Below are 20,733 nucleotides of genomic sequence, written 5' to 3' on the forward strand. Positions count from 1 at the left end.
AACCATCTCCCCAGAGAGTGAGGTTGCTGGCAGTGTAGACTGAACTGTGAAATGTCCTCTTGCCCACACTCTATGAAAAAACTTGCCACCATTTAAAAATCCGATTCCCTCTAAAAATCTGAATTTCTGGCTTCTGGAAGATGCTGCTCTGCTGTGCCTGCATTTTCACAGGCAAACACGAGCTACAGCTGAGCAGCAGCTGCTCTTTTTTTCAAGTGCACGAGAGCCAGCCACAGTCTCCACCACTCCCTATTACCTTATACCAACTGCTTCACGCACCTGTTAGTGTCCTGGACATCATAGGCATTTGTGAGCTGACCATAGTGTGTGCCTTTGATCTGGCAGGCCCTTGCCAGAGCTGTTTTTCATATACCCCCCCCCCCCGCCCCTGGGTGTTGCCGGGGCACTTGTGTCCCAAATCCTCTTTAATTTGGTTGCAAAGAACTAGTTGCTCCTCACACCCCACACCCAGCTGCCACTGCTTCCCTCTACTCGGCACCTTCTGGGCAGAGGCCAAGGTTTCAGCCAGGGCTACTGTTTGCACCTTGAACTAGGACACTGGAAGGAAGCCTGGTTCACCCAGCTCAGGCACCAGCCCAGAGTAGCTGCAATTCGCCCCTTAGGGTGGGTTTGGGGGTCCCGCTCATTCCGTCTAAATATCCCTTAAAGATTAAACTCACCATGGGGAAAAAGTCAGAATGGCTCCACATCAGGTTGGAAAGGTCTTTTTCCAAAGGTGGGGGTGGGGATGCTTAAAGCACTGGGCGTTGTTTGGAGCTTCTGCAAACACTGCTCAGCTCCCTGGGCTGTGGCACCTGGGGCGGCCTCCTGCCCTAGGGGGGTTCCAGGCTTGACGTCACTGGGCTGGGTGGGCAAGCCAGCTAGTATGCGGCCTGCTGACTCCCCATGTCCCCACACACGGACCCCTCAAGTCTCCACCTGAGGTCGCAGGGACCTACAGGGCTCAGCCACAGTCTCGCGGCCGCTGCACGTCACAGGGCTTCCGGAGACCCTGTTCTCAAGCTTGTGAAGCCCCCACGACGCCTCAGCTCAAGGCTGCCTGCCTGGCCTCTAACAGACAAATCATCCTCAGGCTGATAAAAAATAAGTCAAACTCCTCCCTGGGAAAGAGCACTTCTTCTCACATCGCCGCGGGTTGTGTTTGCAGCTCCCGCTTTCTCTCTGCGTCAGATGTAACACCTGCAGTTATTTTCTGGTCCGCAAACAGAGGGCCTTCTGGAACACTCCGTGGCTGCTCAGGGCACCCCCCGCTCCTTGTGGGGCGTGAGCCCACAGTGCCAGCTTTCCGCGGTGCGCAGCTTCACGGGCCGCGAAAACCCTGGCTGGAGGCAGGCGGGGGCAAGAGAAGGGTGGTGGCCTCTGGCCCCCGGGCCTGTCGTAGCCCCTGTCCCGGGAAGAGCGTGGGGAGTGGCTCTCCCCTGGCTGCTCTGATGGCCCTAAGCCGGACCTCTCCCTCCTAGGCTGGGGTGCTGCCTGCGTCCCGTCCTGTGGTGGCAAGGCCAGGACTGGCGGGAGCAGGGCCGCCCAGTGTGCCACCTGCAATGTGCCATCTGAGAGTCCCTGTGTCTGGGGGTGGGGAGTGGGGGTGGCTCAGGAATTCCCCTCCCCCCAGAACTGGAGGGCCACATGCCGCTAAACACCCTGTGGGAGATAAAGCGAGGCCCCAAGTGTTCTCAAAGGCACCCCACGTTAAGCCAGGGGTCCGAGCATCCTCCTCATGGTGCGTCTGACTTCCCTGCCTTCCTCTGAGGACCCCGAGAATGTAGGGCAGAGAGAGGAACCAAGAGAGAGAAACCGAGAGAGACAGAGACGGGCAGAGACCGTGAGAGATGGGGAGAGAGACATGGGGGCGGGGAAAGAAGGGGGAGAAAAGGGGGCCTTCTGTGAATAAAGGCAGCTTCAGTTAGTAACACAATTGACAAGCTGCAAAAACAGCACCTACTAATTAGTCATTGACTAAAACGTATAAATAATAACTGTCTCGAGTGCCCCTTCTCCGCAGCTCCACTGCCCGCAGCACAGGCCTCCGGCGGGTGGGGGTGGGCAGGTTTCGGGGCCAGGCAGTGGGCGGCGGCACCCTCCGGCCCGGAGCCGGCTCTCCCCGGGGTCTGCAACCAGGGTGGGGCTTTTCCAAGGGAAGCCCGTGCTTGGGGGGGAGTGGGTTCTGTGGAGGAGTCGGGCGGGCTCTCCAGATGAGCAGGGTGGCCCCCCGAGGGGGACATGGCAAGGAAACCCTCAGGTTTCTGGTAACTCAAGCGATTTGAACAATACTCTTGTTTAGGTTCTGAACATCCAGATACTCAAGCTTCCCCTTCACGCTGCGTATGAGACGCGCAGTTGGCACCCTGGGTAAAGACGGGCATGAGACTCAAAAGCAAATCTGAGATGCTTTTTCCTGCGTGTGAAAAGCCTGCTCCCTGCGGGCTGGCCTGTCCCCACAGTGCGCGTGTGCGAGACGTAAGTGCCCAGGGTGGGGGCTGACCGAGCCCCAGGGCGCAGGCTCGGGGCGGGGACTGCTTCGCTGCCTGGCCCAGGAGTCTGGGCCACGGTCCCCAAGGTCCCCGTGTCTAGGATCAGGGGGTGGCTGGCTCCAGCCCACGAACACCTCCTGCTCATCAACATCGTCCCTGTTCTGCTGTGCCCTGGGCCCGGAACATGGCGCAGCCCCACCTGGACGGACGGACCAGGCCGGGCCGAGGAGGGCCGGGGTCCCCGAGCCTGCCCCCTCCCTGGGAGAGCCCAGGCGCGTGACTGTCCCTGGGCTGCCATTCCAAGACGCAGGGCCCGAGAGCAGCCCCACGGTCAGGCAGTGCTCTTCAAACTGGGTTTTGCAGAGCCCTTGGGGTCTAGAGAGGTACCTTAGGAGATGCCCTTGGTGAAGGGACTGCCGGGTGGGCTGAGCTTTGAGAAGGGACCTCGCACCCCCCAGCGTCAGCCGAGCAGCGAGGCCCGTGCCGGCACCTTGAACTTCCACCTGCGCCTGCGCTTAGTAAACAAAGTTCTGCTGCTCAAAATAAAAGCTTGAGAATCACTTGTCTGGGTGGGGTCAGGTCACTGGCCGGGAAGACAAGGAACCTGCAGGACTTGATCAACCAGAAGCGGTGAGACCACCAAGGCGTGGGACTGAGCCGCCCCCACCCCCGGGGCCAGCCTGCCAAACGCAGGCCCTCGGCGGACCCTGCCTTGGCCTCCAAGCCTGCCTTCCTGCCTATGGCCGGGAGAGCCCGTCTGGCTAAAGGCACCCCCGGGGGTGGGGGGGAGGCTGGGTCCAGGCCCCACCGGCCCTCTGGCTGCTTTCCCTTCAAGCTCCACGGTGGCTCCAGGTGCCCGGTGCTACCTGAGCCGGCCGTCGGGTTTGACTGCCCCCAGCTCCGACTTGGGGTCGGGGCTGAAGGAGCTCCAGGCCGTCTGGCTGCAGGTCTGCATGACCGGGCAGGCGGTGGGGCCGGTGGTGCAGATGTCCATGGCGGTCCACATCCCGCCCACCAGCGTGTCCAGCCAGTGCTCCAGCACCGCGCCCGAGGCCGCCGCGTTCCTGCGCGCCTGCTCCACCTGGGCCGGGACGACGGGCAGGCTGAGGACGGGGTTCAGGCTCTGGAAGCTCTGCTCCATGTAGGCGCTGCGGGGGGGCCCGTTGTGCAGCTTCAGGGCCTCCTCTGGAAGGCAAAGGGGACAGCTGGTCACTAGAAGCGCGGAGGGGGCGCCTCTGTCGGCAGCACCGCTCCACTCGCGGGCTCGGGAGCCAGCGCGCAGCAGCCCCGTCCTGCAGACGAGGAAGCCGAGCCCGCCAGGGCCTTTGCCTCTCCGGGCCGGGCACGGCCGACATTGACAGACACCGTCCATAGTGCAGAGGCTCACTTGTTCGATGCTTATTTTCCAGCACTTTCTTTGTGCGAGGCATTCCTTCAGCACCTATTTACTAACTGCCCACCACCTGCGGCTGCCAGGCTCGCGTCCATGTGGGGAACGAACCAGACGTGATGTCAGGGACGTCCCACGTGTGGGCGGGGCGGGCTGCTGATGCCAAGGCAGTAAACAAGTAAATAAGGCTGTTTCTAGCCCTGGTAAGTGTCTGGTTTGAGGCGGTCAAGCGGGAGAAAGGAGGTGATTTAGCAGAGCTCGCTTTCGCCCCTCTCGCCCTGATGCCGGTGGGCAGGGAGGGCAGCTCCGGTGCCAGCCGCCGGGAGGCTGGAGCCTGTTCCCTATTTGGTGCCGAGTTCTCGCCTTGTTTCCACCTCTCCAGAGACTGGAAGCTGGGGAGTGGCGAGACAGAGGCTCAAGCTGACAGACAGCAGGACGCTCGGAGTGAAAGAGCAGCTGACAAACATTTGAACACTGGTTGCTGCAGAAAACCCTTATGAAAAATGAGGTTAATGTGGGAAATGCCATTACAGCAGCAGCCCTCGACGCTTGCCTCTATAATTAAATTTTCCTCAATTCCACCTCATCAGATTTCTTGAGATTACCAGGGACGCATCAATAGCAAATTACTCTTGATGAATCATTTTACAAATTGCATCGCTCCCACCTTCGAGCTCCCTGTCACTGGAACCCGGCTCACCGATACAATTCCTGACGACAGGGGGCGGCTCCCAGGGGGCGTGATGGTCCCTGGCCTGTCCCAGGGCTCAGGCGGGAAGAGCCTCGCCTTTCTAAGAAACCCCAGAAGCAAAACTTGGAAAACTCAGGACCCAGTGGATAGCCCTGACTCTCTTACTGGGAGGCGGGCTGATTCCGGGTCTCTGCTTTTCTGTGTCTGGACACCCTTGTCCTCCTTGCGGGCTTTGGAGATCCTTCGGGGTGCTCAGGATTCAGGAATAGTCAAGGGGCCCCCTGCTGGCCCCGTCTGGGTGGGCTCTGGCCCCACTGGCACAGCATTAGCCCGTTTCATCGGGGAGCAGAGGAGCAGACTTCCATTTCTAGAAAATGTGAGTCTACATCTTAATGTAGCTCAGCACAGACACTTAGCCGAAGTCCACGGAGCTCCTTCGGCACTCCCTGTGAGGAGTCCAGGGACCTGCCCTACAGCTATGACCCCTCTCCTGTGTCTTTGGCTACATGGCACCCAGCCCTGAATGTGTTTTTAGCTAACAGAGGCTGGGAGAATGTTTTCTGGCTTTGCGATTGGTTAGGTGGAGACAAACTATTTCAAATATCAAGAGATCAGGACACCCTGTCTCTGGGAAGTGAGTTTATGGGTGTAGGTCATGAGGATGTGCAAGATGAGGTGTGACAATCTTCTTGGCAGTGTTATCTGGAATAAGAACAATGAAAGAAACTATGTTCCCCCCGTTGGGGGGCGCAGATTGTGGGTCCTTAACCCTGTGTAACACGATGCAGCTGGCGGCTCTGTGTTACTGACTTGGGAAGTGACGAAAGCAAGTATAAAACGTATCACTGTAGTTTTTAACAAAAAACTGTGATTTAGTTTGTGCTTGTGATTTAGTTTGTGGTTTATGCGTACGTGCTGTGAATGTTGGGAGACCTCTGGAAAGTGCACGCCCAACTCTTGGTGGAGGTTAAGATTCAGTGGGGAGGAAGACACGCCCTGTGATAAGAAGGAATTAGAAAAAGAAAAGTAAACCCTTTGGATGAGAAAAGAAAAGACAGGCAGGTGCTTTGGGAGGGAAAAAAAGCAAGCGGTTTGTCTTGCTTTTGAGTTTTAAATACCTGCACCATAATTATGATTACTATCATGATGTTGCCCCCTCAAATTATGTTTTAGAGACTTTTCCAACTCACTCTGCAGAGGGTGCTGCAGGGAGGTTCCCTGTTTCACACAGCTCTGGGCTCTACAGACCACACGCCCTCACCCCTTGGAATGAGGGCCCATGGTGTGGTTCCTGGTTTCATGCTGTGAAAATCTCCAGGTGCCTGCCAGGGGTCTGGTCATCTCTATTAGCTGATGTCCCACCTCGCTTACTGCTCCACCTCCTGCCTCTCGGTGGACAGTCATTCGTGGAATCCCTTTCTACTTTTAATTTGCATTTCTGTCATTATTCATGAGCTGAGCATTTTTGGGTGTGAGCATATGGGTGTGAGGCCATTGATGCTCTCTCTACTTTTTCTCTTTCCTCTTTTCTATCAGGGATTGACAATGTTTTCCTCTCAAGGGGCCAGGTAGTAAATATTTTGGCCGCTGTGGACATGCAGTCTTTGTCTCAAGGACTCAAGGCTGCATGCGCTATGCTCCCCAGGCAACTATAATCAGTATGTAAATGAGTGGGCGTGGCCCTGTTCCAATAAAACTTTATTTATAAAAACGGGCGATCTGACCTATGACTTGTAGCTTGCTGATTTCTGGGATTTCTTCATATATTCTGAATAGGAGTACTGTTTTAAAAATGTGTCACACATTATTTCCCAATAGTATGTGGTTTATCTTTTCACCCAGGGTGTCACGTTTTTGGTGAGCATGATTTCCTATTTTAATTATCATTTTTGAAACAGGGAACATGATTTATTGAAACTGGGTTGACTTTCCCATATTTTCTTAAATATGGTCGGGGCATCTGGAAGTCCCACGGGACAGCGTCTAATAAACCGGTATCTACCACACTGACAGATGCCATCCCCGCGGCGCGCAGGTAGAATGTTGGATGGTTCTTGCTGACGGATGAGCAGGAAAAGCAGGGAGAGCAGCAAGCACTGTCCTCCAAGGTGCCCCTGGCAGCCTCATGAGCGTGCAGCACTGCCTGCCCAGGAGGAGGCCCTGATAGCAGGGATGGAGGGGCCCCCAGGGTCCCTGCAGTACTCACCTGGTTTGATGGGCTGCCTGTTTGAGAAGGTCAGAGGGGCGATGAGGAATTTGGTCTCTGCAACGGGCACCCAGTGGTGCAGGATTTTCACTGTCCAGACCCCAGGCCTCAGGGGCAAGTTCAGAGGGGGCTTGTAGTGGGTGAATTCGGCAGTGGACTCGATCAGGATGTCGTAGGTGGCTGCGATGATGTTGACAGGATCCACCCAGATGACAGTCACTGTCACGTTGGGCCCCTTCCCCCATTTCTGCATGCCTACCGGCTCGTCCATGGGTCCCAGGAGACCCCCAAAGTTGCGGAAGAGCCGCTCCTTGGCATCCCATTCGGTGCCGACCTGAAACAGGAGAGCGAGTCCTGAGCTCACGGGGCCTGAACTAGGGTGCTGGGGCCTACAACGGGTCCTGCTTATGGGGCTTCATATGCTCACTTCACAGATGAAGACACTGAGGCCCCCATCAAGTCACCTGCTCAAAGTTGCACAGGTCGTGAGCAGAAGGTCTAGGATTTGGACTCGGGCTGGTCTGATTAGAAGGGCCCTTCACTAAATCACGGAGCCTCCCGTGCCCAGGGCAAGGCGTGTGCTTGGCAACAACGAGCACCGAACGTAAGGAGGCCCACGTGCGGGCATTCCAAGGACACATGCTCCTTGCTCCTGGCAGGTCTGGTTGATTTCTGGTCTGGGCCTTGGTTTTCTTACCAGTGCTTCCTTTCAGCATATTGGTTCTGCACCAGAGTAGAGCTTAGCTTCTGGGGCTGCCCTTGGAGAGTCCCTCAGCATCGCCTGTCATTTGCAGGAATTCAAATGGCTTTGGCTGCCCTGTGGGCTGCTGAGCTGGCACGGGCTGGAGAGGGCTGTTCACACATCCTTCCTGCCAGCCAGCCAGGGGCGGGGGCTGTGTGTGTCGCTTTGACCCACCGACTCGCTCTTGGCTTCCCCCCTCCTCTTTTGCTGTCTGCAGTTTATTCTCCACCCAGCAGCCAGAAAGGCCTTGCGAAATGATCCTTCACTGCCCAGAGCCCTGTGGCTTGGTTCACTCCTCTTTCTTGGTGCTGAGCTCTGTGCTGAATCGCCATCGCGGAGTGAATGAGTGAGTGACTTCACAAAAAGGCGAATTAACTGTGTAGATCAAGATTCTGAGCCCTGATGCCAAATCAAATCAGATTAAATGAGGAGCCCTCTGCTTCCCCGGGAGGTTCTAATTTAATGTTGCTGAAGACACAGCATGTGGCAGGCTGGCAGCAGTAAGGAGGACACTGTGCAGCTTGCACGGCCTCTGTGGGCTCTCTGGGACCACCCCTCTGGGGTGCACACACACAATGTAGGGTTGGGTGCAGGTGTGGGCAAATAGAGGATTTCACATATGCAGTGCAAACAGGAGCACATTTGCTCTCTTCGTGTCCCTGCCATGAGTTACTATGTCCATTCTTTTCCCAGGACACAGAGCGCCAGGGCTGCTATTTACCGAGGGCTCACAGCGTGCCAGGCCTGAAGCAAGCGCTTGGATGCATCGATTTGCTTAACACTCCCACCTCCACGAAGGGGAGACTCTTATGATCATCCTCTTTTATAGATGAGGAAACAGGCTCAGACCAGTTGTGTAACTTGCTAGGGCCAGTGCGGGGCACAGCCAGCATGGGGACCCAGGGAGTCTGATCCCAGGGGCTGGGTGCTTCTCCGCTACTCGATTTATTGACACTCATTCATTCATTCATTCATCCATCAACACATGTGCTGAGTTCCTCCACCCATCAGCTGGATTCGTGCACAGTCACATCTTGCTCCAAGTTTCCATCTTTAGGCCTGAGTCTAGCCTGGGATAAGGTGCAGCCCTAAGAGTCATGCTTTGGTCACATTCTGCAAGGGCAGCTGCCCCTCCCAGACCCTGAAATCTTAGCACTTTCTGCCACCTTGTGGGTCAGCAGCGACTGGCTCCTTTGAGGCCCCCTAGGGCCTAGCAGAGCGGCTGGAATGTGGTAGGAATAAAAATGATACTACTTACTGAAGAAATAAATGAATGCGTGAGCAGGATCCAAGCTAGACCTCAAAGTCTTAGGGATTTTTCTGAAGATGCCCATCCCCCCTCACTTCCCTGGGGATAATCCTTTTTAGCTCCTCAGTATTCTTAAGTCCCATCTCTCATCCTGTCTAGTGAGGTCAGGCCTCTTCTGGTCTGGTCTACCTTCATCTCCATCCCTCCCTTCCCCTTCGCTCACCCCCTAGCCTGGCCATGCTGCGTTCTACCAGAAGGGCTCTCTCTTGCCTCTGGTCTTGTCCTCCCACTGCCTGCTTGGGGCCCAGCCTTCCTTCCCCAACCCTCTGGCCAGCTCTTACTCGTCAGCTAGATCTCCACCTGGCCACCACCTCCACATGGAGGCCTTCCCTGCTTAGAGGCCCTGCTGCAGTACTTCTCTAAGCATTTGCCCATTTAGCATTTTCCTTTTCTTCCTGGCACAGTATCACAACTTTAATTTCATGTTTCTCCCTAGCTCAGGGCTGTTGACTCCATGAGGGCAGAGCAGAGCCAACAAAAGCACAATTAGGCATTGGGTTTGTAGCAGAGAGAGCTGGGTTCAATTTTGAGTTCTTTTAAATCTTGACTTTGGTCCAAAAAAATCCCTGCATGTTCTCTGGCCTCAGATTTCCAATCTGTAAAATGGGACTAATCACGCTACCTCATTAGGAAACTGGCTTGTTATTGGTCTATAACTAACATAGGTTCAGGAGGGGTAACTGGTTTATTCAGTAATGTATCTGCACAGCCTGAAACAGTGCAGAGCACACAGAGACACTCAATACCGCTCTGTCTACCTACATACCTACCTACCTACCTGTCCTCTACTTACTGGCCTGGCTGGCTGGCTGTCATCAACCTGTCAGGAGTGACTAGGGGCCAGCACATGGCCTCCCTATGCATGCAGCTCCCCCACACTGGCTTTCCAACAGAAGCTCACAAATGAATGGTTCCAAAACCACTTGGGGTCCTACCTAAGAAGGGGTATCTGATCGGTTAGGAACATGCAAGGACACTCTAGAACATTATTTTTAGATCCCGCCAGGGAAATGGGATGAACAATTCTCTGAAGTCTGAGTTCTCAAACCCAGAGAACATGGGCAGAAAGATTGTGGAGCTGCTGAGTGTAGGAAACCTGGACCTTGTTTCTAAACCTGGGGAGTAAGGAGAAAGTCAGTCCCCAGGCAAGAGGGTCCGGGTGGGGCTGCCTCACTGTGGAAGTTCACAACCATTCATTACAAATTGATCAATTGCTCAAATTTAAGTATGTGTTTAAGTTCAAGCTCAACATACTGCTCTCCAGCTTCAAGCTCAACAAAGGTTTCCCACCATACCTAAAATAAACACAATCTGGACTTTTTTCAGGGTCCCAAAGACCCATCATGATCTGTCCCCATCTCCTCTGAGTCTCTCTGGCCACTCTCTCTCCCCTCACTTTGCCGGCCACACTGGTCTTGCTGTTCCTTGAGTATACCAAGCTCCTCCCTGGAGCCTCAGGGCCTTTGCACCTGCTCTGCTCTCAACTCAGGATACACCAGATCTCCCCATGGCTCTCTTACAGGTTTCAGCTTCTCTAGTGAATTACCTCATCGATAGCAGCCCCATCAGGCTCTCAAGTCCTCAGCAATTACATGGATGCAGTTTTATTTTCTTTATGATACTTGTCATTAGCTAAAGTGTTTTTTGTTCATTTATTTGCACACTCATTGGCTGGTGGTCCCACTAGACAGCAATTCTAAGACTATAAGGGTCTGGCAGGTTCCCTGTTGTCCCACCTGTACCTGGAGGGTTACAGGCCCTTGGTGACTCCCTGCGGAAGGAAGGAGCACCTCTTTGGCAAGCCACTAGCGCAGAGATCCATGGGTTGGAGAAATCTGTCTGAGCTGCTCAGCGACCTTGGCCACCTGTTGGGAGGCAGGCATTATGCAAGGCCCTGGGGACTGCGCCAACACAGGGAGTATCTCAGCAGCCCACAAAGCAGCTCAGCCATTCCTTCCCTGCTTCTAGTCCAATTTTATACCAGTGGCTTTAAAATTAAGACTTTAGAAAAAAATTCAAAAAACAAGATTCTGAGCTCTCTGCATCACTCTGCCAGAGATTCTGGTGGTTCTCACAACAAGGGTACAAGACCCCCAGCAGAAACCCTCACAAATCACTAGCTAGGAAGTGGCCAGCAGCATCTGTCACTGCTAGAAGTGCCCAGTCACCCAACAGCAGGCGGATAAACAGGGATAGCTCAGCCTCCAGGCATCCATCTTCTTAATGGACATTAATGTCTTCAACTGGCCACTTGGGCCCTCGGCACAGAATCCAACTGGGGCAGCATCTAATTGTCCCCAGACGCCAGTAATTTATGGCGTGGGCTCCCATGGTGGCTGGAATCCAGTCAATCCATTTGAAGCCTTAATTGAAAGCGGTGGCTTAACAAGAAACTCCTACCCTTGTCTGTTCAGAGTCCATTCTACAGGGCACAAGTGGGCTCACAGGGGACTGGGACCGGAAAAGAATTGGCTAGGAAAATATAAGCGGGGCGGGGGGGGGGGCTCCCCACTTCCAACCTCTCAACATTCCCCATCTTCTAAAATCAAACTCTTCATCCTTAGCTGTGCAACCAAAGTCATCCAGAAAGCTTAACTCCAGGGACAAATCACCTCGAGTTACTGGCTGACGTGGAGAAGGAGGAAGTGAGGTGCTGGGTTTTGGTGTGGAAAACCCTCCCCAAGCATCACCACCCAAGGGCATCGCTCATTCATTCAGAAATCTTACTCCCCATCTAGAGATGCTACATACCCTGCTATGTGTTGGGGGCTCAGCAGTGAGGGACAGGGATATAGTGCCAGGGACTGAACAGTGGGGGAGAGGGCAGCTAAATCAGCAAGAGGATTTTGGAGGGGAGGTGCTAAGAAGAACAATAAAGTAGGGACACATTGGGTGGAGAATGTGGCTGTTGTGCAGAATGTGGCGTAAGTGCAGGGGCAGAGGGAAGGCGTCTTTGAAGGTGAACCCCTTGGATTTAAATCAGAATGACCAACAAAAAGTTAGATATAGGGGAGCCTTGGGGGAAGCAGACCAGGTAGGAGGATCAGCCCTCGTGTTTGACAAAGACAGGAGGCGTATGAGCAGGGCAGGATGGTGGCTGAGGCTGCAGAAGTGGGCAGAGGCTAGACCAGGTAGGACTTAAAGGTCTGGCTGAAGCCATTCAATTATAGGGCTGATGACACAAGGGTGGGTGCTAGAGAAACCCATCTCCCCAGGAAGAAAATGAACTAAAAGCTGATGTCGTACTGGGGAGAGAGAAACTGCAGACCATGCATCAGTCCCTGTGTCCACTCACCTCTCCAGTATTCGTCCATTCTTCCTTCCTTTCGCTCATCCATCTATTCCTTCATCCGTCTGTGAATCCATTCATTCATGTATGTATGCATCCATCCATCCATCCATCCATCCATCCATCCATCCATCCATCCATCCATCCTCCATCTACCTACCCACCTGCTCACTCATTCAATGACTGATCTGACATTACTGTGACCTAAACCCTGTACTAGGCACTGGGGAGATGAAAGAACAAAATTAAGCATGGAATTTGCAGTCTAAGAAATCTGGGTTCAATTTTGAATTCCTCCATGTCCTACCTAGGATCCAAAATCCACTGCAGAGGCCTCAGTTCTTCAATCTGTAAAATGGGATTAATGCTACATCATTAGGAAACCAGTGTGTTACCGGTCCATTGCTAATATAGGTTTAGGAGGAATCACTGGGTAGGATAAACCCTTCAAAGGAATAGAAGGATAAACCATTCAAAGGAACAGAAGTTCTACTGTTTTGTTTAAACAGAGCAGGGCTCCTGATTGGTTTGGGCCCCTGATAATGAGCCTTCTGCCCTGTTCAGGATGCTGATTCCAGTCCTGGGGGGTTGGAGAACCTTCTCTAGACTCAGGGTAAGCTTATCTTAGGGGCTCTCCACTCTCCTTCCCCCCCGTGTTGTGAGCTACAAGTGTCAGGCTGTGGATCAGAACCCACTGAGAGATCTCCCGAAGGTGAAGTGTGACAATGTCTGGTCTCTCACCTCGGAAAACTGCAGCCTCCCGAAGTCGCTGGGTGGGCTTGCGATCTTGAAGACTTTCTTTGGCATCACCCATGTCTCCAGGGTCTCAAGTTTACTCACGGCCAGATTGGTTGCGTGATGCTTGATCAGAAAGCCTTGGAAGCGGTCAGCAAGAAAGTAGAGGTGGACAGACGCGGGGTGGCCCATTGGGTAGTACCTGAAAACACACACACACTGTCACACGAGCTCAGGGTGAGCACCGGAGGGGAGTCGGGTCACCAAGGGGCTCCCCCTCCATCGTGCCAGCCCGGTTGCTATGATGCTCGCCACGATCCTGAAAGCTGCTCTCTCTGCACCTATGATCTCAATAACTAGCAGGGATTTTTTTTTTTTCTGGTTAGAAATGCAAAACATGCTGGCCCAACAAGCACAATAAAGAAAATATAAATTACTACTTTTGATGCTTCTTCCCACAGATGATGTCAATTCACAGATATTTATGGCTCCTCTGCTGCTAGGTACTGGGAAGCAACATTGGTGTGCAAACAATGTCATATTGACATATTTCCTTTCACTCTTATTTTCTATGCATATATTTGCATAAATCTTACAGAGATGGGATCATATTCTACATACTGGTTACCTCCTGCTTTCCCGTTGCAGTATTTCCTGAGAATCATCACATGTCTCCGAAGTCTCTGAAGAGAGGATTTGTGCTTTCGTGGACTTTATTCCATTGTTCCTAATGCCATATGTCCCCCAGCAAGTTCCCAGCTCTGGGGGTCTAACTGATTTTCCCATTCTGAACAACACTACATTCGCCACCCTTGAGCAAGAATATTTTCTGGAATCTCTAATCTCTAAAGGGTTCCTGATGTCTGGTGCCCACATTCATCAGAAAGGTTGTACCGGTTTACGCTCTGTCCTCTCACCAATGGCACTGAGTATTTTTTTTTAAGATTTATTTACTTACACAAGAACTGGGGTACAGTCAGAGGCGCAGGAGGGTGAGAGAATTCACCAGAGACAGAGTGGGAAGCAGAACAGGAAGATGGACTGAAAGCACTGCTGAGGGGAGACAGGAGAGGTCTGCCGCGCCATGTGGGTTTCTCCTTGGCCGGCGGGAATCGAACCCACACTGCAGAGGCTACGGACAGCCCCACAGCGTGGCGCCCAACCCGCTGCGCCACCAGGGAGCCCGGCACTGAGTATTATCCTTAAAAATTATTGCCAAGGTTGTGAGGTATGTGTCTAGATTGATTTTTTGGTATGATGGTGTCCAGCTGTTCTAGCGCCGTTTGTTGAAGGACTATCTTTGTTCTATATTGCCTTTGTTCACGGTGTCAAAGATCGGTTGATTATATTTATGGGGAATTATATCTGGTTTTCTTTCTGTTCCTCCCCAAAAAATATTGCCGATCTGAGAGGCGTACGTGCACACACTCACAGACAGGTGGCTTGTTTTAAGATCCATGTCTTTGATCCATAAAGCTCGCTGGCTGGAAGGGGCAAGGGATCTAAACGGAGATGCTCTAAGGAGCAGGCGGTGAGCAGAGCGGAAGGAGGGAGGAGCCGTCCACCAGCCCAGCTCTTTGTCCTACCTACTTGTAAAATCAAAAGCTGCCGGGTTTCTGCAATGTGTAAATTGCATAGCACTTAGAGGGTGCTTGCGACTCCTTAATAACAGCATTCCACAAATCACTGTCCCCGAGCAGCCTTCCTTCTCTCTGGTCCCCGTCTGGAGTTTAAGTCCTTATGTCCAATTACAATGGTTAGGGAGGCCGCCTTCCTGTGCTTGCGCACCTCCTGAAATCACTGCCTTGTTATCCGGGTGCCGCCGGGGCGTGGGGAAGAGCCTGCACGTCCTGAGACGGCACATGCAGAGCTGTCGGGTCTGGGCTTTGGAGTAAACGCCCTTGCCTCGGAAGGTGCTGCAGAAATGGAAACGTGTCCCATCTCGGCTGCCCCGTACAGGCGCCGCTTGGGACTGCTGAGCCCTTGAAATGTGGCTGCTGTGGCTGAGGAACTGAGTTTTAGATATTAGTTAATTTAAACTTAAGTTCCCACGTGTGGCTGGGGGCGACAGCGTGGGAGTGGCGTAGGGAGTAGAGAAGAGTTTTGTGGCTGCACTCATGACCCTTCATGTTTCCTGCAGGCACGCTTTTTTCCCATGTGACTTTGCAGGTTTCCTTGCACCAGTGAGACAGTCTGTGGTGGGAGGGGTGTCACGCTAGACCCTGGTCAAACACTCCGGAAACCCTGAGTTCGGTTTTGATTGCTTGCTCTCCCTCACCATCCATCAAGACATTGTGTGTGTCCCCCGGGACCATCCTGACTCCGTCATGCACAGCAGCACCAGGAGCAAGCCACCACCATGCCCTGCCTGCACCTCTGCCGGCCTTCCCTCTCTCTGTCCCCCACCCCCAAGTTTATTGGCTGTAACCTGTTCCTAGCAGCCGTGGTCATCATCCATTGCTCAAAGACTCCAAGTGGCATCGCTTAATGCCTGCGGTAAAATCCAAACTTCTTTCCTGGTCTCCCAGTTCCCAGCCTCCTTCTCTAGTCTCCTTTTGTTTCCCTCTGCCCCAACCCCCCACCTTTTGGGAACACAGATTTGACTTTGGATTCTTGAACTTGCTAAGCTCATTTCTACAAAAGGCCCTTTGCTTGGCTGTTCTCCCTGCTGGGAACGCTCTTCTCTTATAATCGCACTGCTGGCTCTGTGTCATCATTTTGCTTAAATGTTACCCCCTCCGAGAGATCTTCCTTGACCGCTGAATCTTAAGTCACCAACTCTTTGCTATGAAATGACCTTTATTCTCGGAAGGGCCTTTATCCCTACTGATCTTGGCTCCTGTACACGTGTGCTTAGGCCCTGTCTGTCTCCATGCTAGAATGAGAGGGCTTCCGTCGGGGGCTGGTCTCTCTGGGTCACGGCTGACTGTCCAGTGCTTGACAGCCTGCCACGTGGGAGATGCTCAATCAATACTTGGTGACTGATGGAGAATTCCAGAAGGATTTCCTCTTGAACCCTTTGCTTCTCAAGTACATCTAGGGTATGTGTAATCTAGGACTGACCACAAAGCCCCATGGGACCTCATCTCAATGGTATTGAAGTAATGAAAACAAAGGGGAGAGTTTGTTTTAACAGCACAAAATGTACAGTGGAAAAACAGGACGCCAAGTGCTTGTTGCAATTCTGCAAATATCTCAATGCATGTTTACAATACGTATATTGTACTGTACATTGCGGTATATTGCAGTACAATATCAAGATGCAGGGACACCTAGAGGTGCCACAGGTGCCTCCACTTAGCCCAAGGGGTTTTTCTTCCTGTTTCAGTCCCGTGAGCCTCCCTAGCTCTTTTCGGATCACTGACTGACACGCGCTACTTGGCTGGCCTTGGGGAGTATGTGACTTTGAGGAGTGATAAGAAAGTACCGACATCCTTATCTCTGGACGGGGGCTCAGAAGCAAACTTTATTTTCTTATTCTCTCAATCTGCCATTTGGAAAATTTCTGCAATCAACATGTGTTATTTTATAATGAGAAAAAAAATCAATGCACATTACTTTTATGAAAGGGTATACTCTAAACTGGAAAGACATAATTTGCGTGAAATGCCAAGAGAAAATGAGATTCTTGAAATAAAGTTTTCTCTGGCTGTTTCTCCAGATATCCCAGGGGCAGGAATTTGCTCTTTTGCCTTTTTGGGATAAGGGCCCTTTGTCCAGATTTATGTGCAGGCTCATATTCATAATGTATCGGCTTTGCCCACAGCAAGGCACAACGGTTCTATTATAATAAAAAATGAGCAGAACCCATGGATTTTAGGTCTGGGGCAAGTTGGTGGTCACTTAATTTCAAAAGAAGTACTGGGAGGAAATTTCAATGACCCTAGATAAATAGGGGTGTCTTCTGGAATTTTCTATATGGCCATGTATCTTGTAAATTCTCTGAAACCTGGGATTAAAACTATTCTTGAATGACATCCACCTTCCTAGAGTCAGGCACTGTGCAAAGTAACCACTGGGGATACACTGGTCCACAGGCAAGGATTCTGCCCCCAGACTATCATGAAAAAGACACCCATGACCTTGACCCACTGGAGGAGTGTCAGAAGTGGTCTCTGAGCCACCCTCAGCTTGGGAGGAGGAGATGGGTGATCAGGGGGACTCTTTTTTTTTTTTTAAGGATTTATTTATTTATGCATACAAGAACTGGGGTGTAGGCCAGAGGCATGGGGGGTGAGAGGATTCACCAGAGACAGAGTAGGGACTAGAACAGGTGGATCCACTGAAATGCACTGCTGAGGGGAGTGGCAGGCGAGACAGGAGAGGTCTACTGCGCCATGTGGGTAGCTCCCTGGCTGGGGATCAAACTCGTACTGCAGTGACTGTGGACGCTTAACCCCTTGTGCCACCAGGGATCAGGGGGACTCTTAACAAGCCGCAGAGAGGATGTGGCACTTGAGAAGCCCCAAGAGACCGTGAGAGGGTTGGCTGTGCAGGGACAGGGAGGGTGATAAGAGAAAGAGCAGAGGGGGAACAGTTCAGCAGTTACAGGGCATCTAGCTCACGCTGCAGAGTCCCTGGTGACTGGGCTGGCTCTGCAGTAAAAATGGCGACAAAGATCTACACAATGATGTGAACGTTTACTGAGCACTTATAATGTAAAAATACTTACAATGGGCATAAAAATAAAACACAACTCATCAGGGAGTTGTTGAGGACTAACCCTAACCCTTAAAACCTCACACCACCTTATGGAAGTTGAGGTTACCATTATTACCATCTTCCAGATGAGGAAACTGAGGCTCAGCATAGTTTATGATTTGCCTAAGGGCAACAGGTGATAAGGGGAGTCAAGTTCAAACTGTGGGTCCTGGATGCCTAACCCAGGCGGGTCTCCCTTTAAACAGAATCAGAACCTGCAGGGAGGGGGTTCAGGCTGAGGACAAGAGGGGTAACGACAACCTGCTGTGGCCCGCAGAGCCCAAGATGGCGCTGCACGTGTGGCACCAGACAGGAAACGGCCCCCTGCTTCCAGAATTTTAGGGAACACACAGATCGTTTCTTCTCCTTCCTCCCTACCGGGAAAAGCAGGGCCAGGAGGAACATCAGGGAAGGTTCAGTGGGTAGAGATGGATGTAGAAACAGTGTGTCCTCTGTTGTTAAAAGGGGGAGGGTGGGATGAGAAGTAGGAGGGAGAACAAGGAAGAGAATGAGAGTGATTCGAGGCTTTTGGGGAATCGATCCTAAGGAAATAACCAGAAAAGAGAAAGTGGAAAAAAAATAAGAGACTTTCTGCAAAAGACATTCATCAGAATGTTGTTTACCGTGGCCTAGCACTGACAGCAGGCCGGAGAGGGGCGGATTAAGCAAACTCTGGAATTTCTGCTCAATGGGATTCAAGAGGCTTTCAAAAGGCTCATCATCAACAGAAGCTTCAGAGCAGGTGGGGAAGAGGGGGGGCTGATGTTACAATGCCCAGTGGAAAAACAGGGCACCAAGTGCTTGTTGCAATTCTGCCAATATCTCCACGCATGTTGCCACATGTAAATATGTGTGAGGCATATTCCTAAGAATGGAAGGTTGGCTCAGAAGAGGGTGGGGCAGGGGGGATCATGTTGAAATATTCCTCCCCTTCATCTTTTCCACTTATTCTAGAATACTCTTTCCTGATGCCCACTGGTCCTAGCGAGTGGTAGGCGAGATCATCCGAAGGGGTATTGGAACGTTTTAAATAATAGTTCTGCATTTTCGTGGTGTTTTGGGCTATATTTTCAGGTGTGATAATGATAGTATGGTTATGTTTTTAAAGGGAGCCTTTATTTTCTCAGACATACATATTAAAATATTTATGGCTGAAACGATATGATGTCTGGGAGTTGCTTCAATCAAACCGATCTAGGAGGAGGGAGGAAGTTGGGAAAGTGAAGACGAAGCGGACAGGCTGGAGCGGGGAATTGCCGGAGCTGTACGGTGCGGGCACAGGGTTGTATCTGCTCTCTATTTTGTATGTATTTGACATTTTCCATAATGACAAGTAAAAAAAAAAATCCTGCACTTTCAGTTACCTTCTGCTGAAGACAAACACAACCCTGTAATATGGTGACACAAAGCTTCCTGCTAAAGTACATATATTTAGTATAAAGAACATGTCCACTGAAGGAACCAATTAGGCGAACACCAGCGCTGGGCTTCTGGGACACACGCTCCATGCTGGGGCGGCTGCCCGGGTGTTTGCACTGTAGATGCTCCAGGATCCCGCTCCGACACCCGCCCCCCCTCTCGCCCCTGCACCCAGGGCCCCTCCTGGGCTCACCTGCAGCTGTTCTCCCTGTCTGTGTGCAGCGAGGACTCGGCCCTGCGCAGGCCCAGGCGGGTGAAGGAATGGTACAAGGTGAGAGCCACGTCGCTCAGGCTGTGGACACCATCCGCCTCATCATAGATGCTCTCCCAGTAGGAGCGAAGGCCTGGGGTGCCTGCAGGGTAGTTCCCGTACAGGTAATAGTCCAGCTGCCCGATGATTTCCTGATTCACCACGGCCTCGAACTTGCGGGCAAAGAAGGTAGGCCTGGCTGTCTGCTGTGCTCAAGGGATAGGAAAAACAGCATCAGCAAGTGTGTTCGTGTGTGTGTGTGTGTGTGTGTGTGTGTGTGTGTGTGAGAGAGAGAGAGAGAGAGAGAGTGGGAGCCTAACAGCATCGCCTGTGGTTAGGAGGGGGCTCTGCAGCTATTCCAGATCCAACACTTACTAACCTCTCTATTCTGTTTTCTTCTCTATAAAAGGGAATCATAATAAAGTGTTAGGAATGAATGAGTTAATGAATGAATAACATTTAAAACAATGGTGGGTGTGCGGTTAGCATCATTTAGATGTTTATTAAATAAATTACATTCTAGATGTTTATAGCTGGAATGGATCTCAGAAACCATTCTGCTGGCGGTCTAGGGCAAAAATAGCCATCCGATGTAATTAGCTGTCCAGTGCAGTGTTTTAATATTGAATTAGCTGGCAGCATTTAAAAAGCAGAAGAATTCATAGAACAACTCTGGCTTCCTTTTAAACAGAAATAGATCTAGCAATCCCAGGTCCATGCTCCCACATGGTACTAACTCACTGAAGCTGGCAGCAGTTGCCCCTTGAAATGGGCATGGGTGCTTCATGCCACAGTCCCCACTACTCCCTATAGCCTTCCAGGTATTGCAGCTGCCTTATAGACTTGGCTTTTCTGATTAGAATCTCTGGGAGAAGGGCTTAGGAATCTTTGCTCTTCATAGGCTTCCAGGTGATTCCAACACTCCCTAGGGCTTCAGGACAATGTGACAGCCCAGCTGGCTCCACAGAGTCACCTGCGTGGTTAAAAAAAAATTTCAAATTCTGCAGTCCCTCCCCAGAATTACTGAGTCAATCTCTCTGGGGAAGAGGCTGGGGAATCTACCCAAAAAAGCTTCAAGGTAGTCATGATGCAGTATTTGAGAACCTTCCACGTAAATCAGGGCAAGTAAGTGGAGCCAAGAGAGGGAAAGGTACTTATCTAAGGTAATGACAAAGGCTGGTAAGATGGAGAGTTGAGGATTAAAAAATAAACTACTGAATAGTTGTTATCTGCTGGGTCTTACACATGGTCCGGGGCAGAGAGCAGCAAACTTTCAGTAAAGGGTAAGATAATAAATATTTCTAGCTTTGCAACTTCTCAGCTCTGCTGCTCGTGTGAAAGCAGTCTTAGACAAAGTAGTAAAGAACGGGCATGGCTGTGTTCCAGTAAATGCTATTTACAGCAGGCAGTGGGCTGGATTTGGCCTGGGGGCTGCAGTTCACTCACCCCTGGCTTAGGGCTATGAAAACAAATAAAACACAGTTCCCTCCTCTGTGGAGCTTGTGATCT

At 51.8% G+C, this 20,733-nt stretch overlaps 1 protein-coding gene across 1 annotated transcript in view; it reads right to left on the minus strand.

Annotated features, from left to right (window-relative positions):
- Window positions 1–368: 368 nt before the first annotated feature.
- The window catches only part of XYLT1 (xylosyltransferase 1), a 275,010-nt gene continuing 254,645 nt past the window's right edge, over window positions 369–20,733 (minus strand). Inside the window, exons 9-12 of the mRNA XM_037507547.2 lie at window positions 19,168–19,430; window positions 12,861–13,056; window positions 6,780–7,113; window positions 369–3,677 (exon numbers count right to left, since the gene is read on the minus strand). Coding sequence (XP_037363444.2) covers window positions 3,355–3,677; window positions 6,780–7,113; window positions 12,861–13,056; window positions 19,168–19,430 — 1,116 coding nt within the window. The 3' untranslated portion in view covers window positions 369–3,354. The remainder of the gene's footprint in view (window positions 3,678–6,779; window positions 7,114–12,860; window positions 13,057–19,167; window positions 19,431–20,733) is intronic.

The sequence above is a fragment of the Talpa occidentalis genome, unplaced genomic scaffold, assembly GCF_014898055.3.
Source record: "Talpa occidentalis isolate TD23 unplaced genomic scaffold, MPIMG_talOcc4v2.1 talOcc4.12, whole genome shotgun sequence".
NCBI classification, from domain to species: Eukaryota; Metazoa; Chordata; class Mammalia; order Eulipotyphla; family Talpidae; genus Talpa; species Talpa occidentalis.